At 42.5% G+C, this 8,827-nt stretch overlaps 1 protein-coding gene across 4 annotated transcripts in view; it reads left to right on the top strand.

Annotated features, from left to right (window-relative positions):
- LOC139767516 (uncharacterized) overlaps positions 1-7,948 on the top strand; it is a 42,761-nt gene extending 34,813 nt beyond the window's left edge. For 2 of the 4 annotated variants that reach the window (XM_071696954.1, XM_071696953.1), the window contains exons 3-5: positions 1-620; positions 651-1,825; positions 2,380-7,948. The exon at positions 1-620 is cut by the window's left edge and continues 198 nt beyond it. In XM_071696954.1, the coding sequence (XP_071553055.1) occupies positions 1-620; positions 651-1,825; positions 2,380-2,713 (2,129 nt within the window). In that variant the 3' untranslated portion in view covers positions 2,714-7,948. The remainder of the gene's footprint in view (positions 621-650; positions 1,826-2,379) is intronic. The other 2 variants (XM_071696955.1, XM_071696956.1) reach the window with 2 other exon arrangements.
- The last annotated feature ends 879 nt before the right edge of the window (positions 7,949-8,827 follow it).

The raw sequence follows: 8,827 nt of genomic DNA, 5'->3' as shown, positions 1-8,827 counted from the left end.
AGGACGACCAGGAAGATGTGGACGAGACGAGTGAGAAAGTGACGCAGGCCGGTCATCCGGATGGTCAGGGGGCGAAGGTCGGTCATCCGGATGGTCAGGGGGCGAAGGTCGGTCATCCGGATGGTCAGGGGGCGAAGGTCGGTCATCCGGATGGTCAGGGGGCGAAGGTCGGTCATCCGGATGGTCAGGGGGCGCAAGTCGGTCATCCGGATGGTCAGGGGGCGAAGGTCGGTCATCCGGATGGTCAGGGGGCGAAGGTCGGTCATCCGGATGGTCAGGGGGCGAAGGTCGGTCATCCGGATGGTCAGGGGGCGAAGGTCGGTCATCCGGATGGTCAGGGGGCGCAGGTCGGTCATCCGGATGGTCAGGGGGCGAAGGTCGGTCGTCCGGATGGTCAGGGGGCGCAAGTCGGTCATCCGGATGGTCAGGGGGCGAAGGTCGGTCATCCGGATGGTCAGGGGGCGAAGGTCGGTCATCCGGATGGTCAGGGGGCGCAAGTCGGTCATCCGGATGGTCAGGGGGCGCAAGTCCATCATCCGGATGGTCAGGGGGCGCAGGTCGGTCATCCGGATGGTCAGGGGGCACAGCAAGTCCATCATCCGGATGGTCAGGGGGCGCAAGTCCATCATCCGGATGGTCAGGGGGCGCAGGTCGGTCATCCGGATGGTCAGGGGGCGCAAGTCCATCATCCGGATGGTCAGGGGGCGAAGGTCGGTCATCCGGATGGTCAGGGGGCGCAGGCCCATCATCCGGATGGTCAGGGGGCGCAGGTCCATCATCCGGATGGTCAGGGGGCGCAAGTCCATCATCCGGATGGTCAGGGGGCGGAAGAGAGACGTGGGGATCGGCCGAGGTCGAAGGGGCGGGCCCCTGCGGAGGGCGCACAGCACGCCCAGTGGTTGAGACAAGTCGAGGAGCAGCACAAGCAGTTCTTGAAGCAGCAGCACAGCCTCCAAAGCCAGCACTTACTGCAGGCGAAGCTCCTGCGGGAGAAACTGCGACAGGAGGAAGACGAGCAAGGGCGGGAGACGTCGAGGGCGTCGGCTACATCGAAGCTGACGCAGGTCAGGCCCGATCTCACCTCGGGCATCGCCGACCCCTTGAGCTACCGTAACAGAGGCGCCCCTCCAATGACGTACGAGGCGCTGAAGAAGCAAGGGGAGGTCATCATGCAACACACGCTGAAGCGGGAGTTCGCACACGCCCAGCGGGACACGGACTTCGTGCCTGGAGAGGAGGTCGACCCATCCCAAGTTCGGAGGGTCATTATCGTCTCCACCTGGCGTAGTGGCTCCACCTATTTGGGCGACTTGGTCCGCTCGTACCCAGGGTCGTACTTCAGCTTCGAACCCTTACATCACCTGCTCAAGAACCAACACCTCCAAGAGGGACCGCTGGTCGAGAAGGTCACCTCCCTCCTACGAGGCATTCTGACCTGTGACTATTCCAATTTGGACGACTACATCAACTACATGCGCGATAACACGTTCCTCATAGACCACAACACCCGCTTGTGGAACTCCTGCCTTATGAACCGGGCCCTTTGCTTCGACAAGCACTACCTCTCCAACATATGTAGACACATGCCCGTCAACGTGCTCAAGACTGTGCGCATGGGTCTCTTACCCTTGGTGGACCTTCTACAGGACCCGAGTTTGGACCTCCGCGTCATCCATTTGGTCCGCGACCCTCGCGGATCTCTCCATTCTCGCATGCAGCTCTCTTGGTGCCATTCCCAAGCCTGCAGCGACCCGGAGACCGTGTGTAGGGATCTTCAAACCGACCTTACACTCTCAGATTGGATGAAACAAAGTTTTCCAGACAGGTAGATTGCTTTGTTTTCTTCCCTTCCTCCTCTTGTATTATAACACGTCCAATCTAGACTTGGTTCTGGTGCATAGGATTTGCATAGAGGTCTCTTGGTTTGCCTATGGAAAATTGGAAGGGTCAAAGTAGTATTAGCTTGGCCTCTGCTGTCATCGTACCACCCCGGCACCTCTTGTGCTCAGGGGTACCGGGGCTTTAACTCCAAAACCTTTTTGTCCAGACAAGGCTGCACTACACTCAGTAGCAGGGAGAGGATGGTCTCCTATGAGGAGACTGGACTCTCTCTCTCTCTCTCTCTCTCTCTCTCTCTCTCTCTCTCTCTCTCTCTCTCTCTCTCTCTCTCTCTCTCTCTCTCTCTCATTCACCCATTTTCTTTCATGATCATTTATTTTGTAAGATGATAAATGATTTATACAGGCGCTTGGGTGTGTGATAAGCTGATGCCAAAGTGTCTTTGAACCAAATAGCCATGTGATCCAACCATTAATAACTGATGATAATGATAAATGATTTAGGCTAATTTATTCTAATTACATTTATGTCATCCAACAGATACGTACTGGTTCGTTATGAGGACATGGGGCTACGACCGGAGGAGAAAGCCACTGAAATATTCCAGTTCCTCCAGTTGACTTACAACAGATACGTGTCCAGTTTCGTGAAGGAGCACACGACCCCATCGAAGAAGACGAAAAAGTACAATACTTACAGTACCTTTCGCGATTCTCGAGCAACGACGTTCGCTTGGAGAGCCGCCCTCAACTTCTCCACCGTCGAGGCCATACAGGAAGTCTGCATACAGCCACTACAGCGGCTACAGCTTCGAATATTCCAAAACGAGGTGGACTATTTGAACACGACCATTCCCGTCTTGTTAGACGCATGATTGGGCGTGGTAAGGCCAGCCAATCGTGTGGTAGTTTTAAGGGACGAATATATATATATATATATATGTGTTTTTGTTATCGATCGTGTGTAAGATAAGCCATGGTTTTTGTTATCAGTCGTGTGTAAGAGAAGCGTCGATCATATAGGCAAGTGTACAGATTCATTTAGATTAAGCTGTTACTAGAGCTAATCATGTCATTACTCATTATCAATTGTTATCTTTACTACAGTATCTTATTTCTTCATATCCATCTTCGGTATTCTTTATCTTTTCTTCCATATTGTTAACGGTAGGATGAGTTTACAACACGATATGTAACAGGTGTAATGTCATTATAGAAAGCCGTGGTGACTACACCATGCAAAGAACAAATAACTAACATGAACAATGTATTTGTCTGGGGGGGCGTCAACACACACAAATAACTGACATGAACAATGTATTTGTCTGGGGGGGGGGGAGAACACACCCCCCAGATCTGTTTTTGTTTTCAAGGTTTAATCTGGTCAGTAATGTCAACAAACATACAATGTTCCATTTGTTCTTCTGGGCCTAACTAGTGTTCTGTTTGTTCTTCTGGGCCTAACCGGTGTTTTCCATCTGTTCTGGGCCTAACCATTTGTTCTGGGCCTAACTGGTGTTCTACATCTGTTCTTCTGGGCCTAACTAGTGTTCTACATCTGTTCTTCTGGGCCTAACTGGTGTTTTCCATCTGTTCTTCTGGGCCTAACTTGTGTTCTACATCTGTTCTTCTGGGCCTAACTGGTGTTTTCCATCTGTTCTTCTGGGCCTAACTAGTGTTCTACATCTGTTCTTCTGGGCCTAACTGGTGTTCTACATCTGTTCTTCTGGGCCTAACTGGTGTTTTCCATCTGTTCTTCTGGGCCTAACTGGTGTTCTACATCTGTTCTTCTGGGCCTAACTGGTGTTCTACATCTGTTCTTCTGGGCCTAACTGAAATGGAACTGGATTTCATTAATGCACGAATAATAACTATAAGATAATATATCGCGCTAATAATTATTATTTATTTTAATAATTGTTTCAGAAATATGATCAAAATCTCATGTTATGTGAAACTTGAAATTGTTCTCATGTTCTCTGAGCTCAAAATGTTCATCACAAGAAGTCCATATAAAATCATATAGTCACTATAAGATCATATATTAGAGCTATTGATTAATATAATCCTCTAGATTGAATTTGATTCAATGATTTGATTAATTGATATATGGTGAACAGTTGTTATGCATAACAAAAGATGAATGTTATATGTTCTTCTCTGAGGGTAGGAGAATGTTATTAAAAAGGGGGGTAGGGGGTGCTATACCTCCTCTTCCATTACTTAACATAACTTATATATAAGTTATGTACTTATAAACACACACTTACAAGTGTGTGTTCTTGATTGTACTTTGTTAAGGCTAGGAAACGGCAAACATACAAACAAACAAATAGCAAAAACAGTAATGTGTGTGTACATGTAATGTGTACATCCTATTTGTACATGTAAAGTGTACAGGTAATGTGTACATGCAATGTGTACATGTCATGTGTACGTGCAATGTATACATCCATTGTGTACATCTAATATGTACATGTAATGTGTACGTGCAATGTGTACATCCATTGTGTTCATCTAATATGTACATGTAATGTGTACATGTAATGTGTACATGCAATGTGTACATCCATTGTGTTCATCTAATATGTACATGTAATGTGTATGTGCAATGTGTATATCCATTGTGTACATCTAATATGTACATGAATGTGTACATGTAATGTGTACGTGCAATGTGTATATGTAATGTGTACATGTAATGTGTACGTGCAATGTGTACATCTGATATGTACATGTAATGTGTACATGTCATGTGTACATGTCATGTGTACATCCATTGTGTACATCCATTGTGTACATCTAATATGTACATCTAATATGTACATGTAATGTGTACGTGCAATGTGTATATGTAATGTGTACATGTAATGTGTACATGTAATATGTACATGCTAATGTGTACATCTAATATGTACATGTAATGTGTCTAGTGTACAATGGTATGATTTACTTCATCATGAATAAACTGAATGATCAAATATTCATCTGTTCTGATATTTGAACTTTCAACAAAGATTTTCAATATATACACAGAATATCTGATATTCTTCACACACATGTATTCAAAATATTCAAAAAATTAGTAAAGGAATAATTTTTTTTTTTAATATTCTGTGGATATATTTATTCTTGTTTTATAATGTTTTTCTCCCCCTTGAGAAACGTTCTTCATGAACAATTAGAGAACTGAAGAACAAGATGAGTGTTCAAATTTTGGTGTTAATTTATCTATTTGTGTTCATCTATTTCTCATATGTCTATCTTAGGAAGGTAGTGAATAGTCTATTTTTATCCATACATTTTACTAAGTTGTCAAAGATAACAGTATTATTATTATTATTACTTTTATTATTATTATTATTATTATTATTATTATTATTATTATTATTATTATTATTATTATTATTACTTTTATTATTATTATTATTATTATTATTATTATTATTATTATCATTATTATTATTATTATTATTATTATTATTATTATTATTGTTATTATTATTTGATGTCTTTTGTTGACATATTGGCTATAAGGTGCTGAATGAACTGTGGCAGCTGCCAACTGGGAATGAGGAATGCAGCTAGAGCATTGGACTGAGGCAGTTGCCAACTGGGAATGAGGAATGCAGCTAGAGCATTGAACTGAGGCAGTTGCCAACTGGGAATGAGGAATGCAGCTAGAGCATTGAACTGAGGCAGTTGCCAACTGGGAATGAGGAATGCAGCTAGAGCATTGGACTGAGGCAGTTGCCAACTGGGAATGAGGAATGCAGCTAGAGCATTGGACTGAGGCAGTTGCCAACTGGGAATGAGGAATGCAGCTAGAGCATTGGACTGAGGCAGTTGCCAACTGGGAATGAGGAATGCAGCTAGAGCATTGGACTGAGGCAGTTGCCAACTGGGAATGAGGAATGCAGCTAGAGCATTGGACTGAGGCAGTTGCCAACTGGGAATGAGGAATGCAGCTAGAGCATTGAACTGAGGCAGTTGCCAACTGGGAATGAGGAATGCAGCTAGAGCATTGAACTGAGGCAGTTGCCAACTGGGAATGAGGAATGCAGCTAGAGCATTGAACTGAGGCAGTTGCCAACTGGGAATGAGGAATGCAGCTAGAGCATTGAACTGAGGCAGTTGCCAACTGGGAATGAGGAATGCAGCTAGAGCATTGAACTGAGGCAGTTGCCAACTGGGAATGAGGAATGCAGCTAGAGCATTGAACTGAGGCAGTTGCCAACTGGGAATGAGGAATGCAGCTAGAGCATTGGACTGAGGCAGTTGCCAACTGGGAATGAGGAATGCAGCTAGAGCATTGGACTGAGGCAGTTGCCAACTGGGAATGAGGAATGCAGCTAGAGCATTGGACTGAGGCAGTTGCCAACTGGGAATGAGGAATGCAGCTAGAGCATTGACTGAGGCAGTTTCCAAATGGGTATGAGGAATGCAGCTAGAGCATTGGACTGAGGCAGTTGCCAACTGGGAATGAGGAATGCAGCTAGAGCATTGGACTGAGGCAGTTGCCAACTGGGAATGAGGAACGCAGCTAGAGCATTGGACTGAGGCAGTTGCCAACTGGGAATGAGGAATGCAGAGACTGCATTATAGTTTGCCCACAAGTGTTTGGACATATGGGTGACTTTTGATGATATTTTGCCAGTGGAATAAGTCCAATGTTGAGTGTACATACTCACACCACCTAGTCATTTTGGTGGAGTTCATCATCAAAAAAAAAAAAAAAAAAATGGAACGACAACCCCCCAGACACCATGTTCTTTAACCTTTGTGATTGTTGTGTGATATGAAGAAGAAATGGCCAATACTCATATTAGATAGACTGTGTTCGATCCATCCAATGTCACTGTGTATCGTTAATGAGGTTAGGAAAGAAAACGGGAAGAGGGGAGTGGCTTTGCAGTTTCCTCCTTCGTATATATTCACTTTCTGAAGATACGTGGGAACAGGAGGAGGTGCCAAGTGAGTGTATGTATCTATGACACGTTTTTTCCCCCATTTTTTTTTCTTTCTCCTTCTAGTCTATGGTCGTACCACATATGGTGGATAGGAAATATGTGTATTTTAGGTTTTTATATAAGAATTTCTCAGTGTCCAAACTCCATGGCTATGCAAATGTTCATGCAAAGCAGGTTTGGATGCATTTGTCAATACTCAACACCCAGTCTCTTTAACATCTGTCTTGAAATTTAATTTCTTGTCCAATTTTTTCGTTTTTTAAAAAAAAAAAATATGTGTTCATTTATATTTTTTTAATGACATTTTGTATGAAGTTGTCAAGTCACAATTACTATATATTTATATATTACTTCAGTACATATCATATATTTGATAAAACAGGTATATATATATATATATATATATATATATATATATATATATATATATTGGAAAGGATCACAATTTTGCGCGTGATCAAGATATTCCTATGAGTCCACGGGGAAAATGAAACACGAAAAGTTCCCAAGTGCACTTTCGTGTAATAATCACATCATCAGGGGAGACACAAGAGAGAAATATAACAGTCATTTGATATACATCGAAGAGAAGAAGCTAGGAAGTCTTTGCTTCTCTTCGATGTATATCAACTGACTGTTATATTTCTCTCTTGTGTCTCCCCTGATGATGTGATTATTACACGAAAGTGCACTTGGGAACTTTTCGTGTTTCATTTTCCCCGTGGACTCATAGGAATATATATATATATATATATATATATATATATATATATATATATATATATATATATATGCATTTTTTTTTAAAACAGAGGGAAATATATGATGTGGTTCCCCACTATTATGTTATGTTATGAGCAAAAGGTGGATTTGTGAATTTGTCCAAAAAAACAATTTTTATCTGGACTATTTTTCTGTAAGCTATTTTATACTCATTGTCTATCACTAGATGTTTCACAAATAGACAGTAAATAAACTTAATAATTTGATTTATATAAAACAGCAATACTTTTATACTATTATATTTGAGGGATGATAATTAAATTAGAATTCCCTATAAAATCTATTTATTGTACTATATCTCGCTGGTTTCTTGTTAATCAAGGTTGATATTATATGCACAATAAAAACTAAAATGGATTTGGTCAAATAGAATACAAGTACCTCTCTAATCCGGTGATCTGTGATCCGGCAACTTCCATGGTCCGGCACACGTTTTGAATCTGCCGCTGTTAGTGTGTGCATCTGCCACCAGGGCGGCGTTGTTAGCAGTCCTGAGTGCTCGAGTCTCTCGGGTGAACATGTATGACATCAACAAACAGGAAAATATTTGTTATGTTACTCAAAACAGGATTAAAATGTGAAGATACATGTATATTTATCATACAATCGTTCAGCTACATTCTTGACATAATTATTTATTGGTTATTAATGGATGGAAATGGCCTCATATCCATTACTATTCTATAACGAATACACAGATGTAATCTACAGTATTATGTTTACTTGTGAGATCAAGAAGAAAAACTTGCTTTTCTTCAATCCAAAATTGATTGAGCACAGGGTATTTTGAATCAATGATCCAGCCTAGAATGAAAGACTTAAAATGGAATTTAGAATGAAACAGTGTTGTTTATCATTTATCGGTGCATTTAAATAAAGATAAATAATTGTCATTGATAGATGCATTTATTTAAAGACATGTTTATTGGACGTGCTGTCAATGGAATGAGCCAGGGCATGTGAAACGTCCTGGGTAAAACATGGAAAGCTCAGTGGGGCCTGGATGTGGAAAGGGAGCTGTGGTTTCGGTGCATTTTTACATGGAAAGTTCTGTGGTACCTGGATGTGGAAAGGGAGCTGTGGCTTCGGTGCATTTTTACATGGAAAGTTCTGTGGGGCCTGGATGTGGAAAGGGAGCTGTGGTTTCGGTGCAGTATGACATTACAGCTCATATATGGATGTGGCCTTTCTCTTGTCCGTTCCTGGTGCTACTTTGCAAACATGGGAAACGGAGAT

Source organism: Panulirus ornatus, chromosome 61 (assembly GCF_036320965.1).
Source record: "Panulirus ornatus isolate Po-2019 chromosome 61, ASM3632096v1, whole genome shotgun sequence".
Lineage (NCBI taxonomy): Eukaryota > Metazoa > Arthropoda > Malacostraca > Decapoda > Palinuridae > Panulirus > Panulirus ornatus.
The sequence above is the reverse complement of the archived record's forward strand: the minus strand, read 5'-3'. Positions and strand labels throughout refer to the sequence as shown.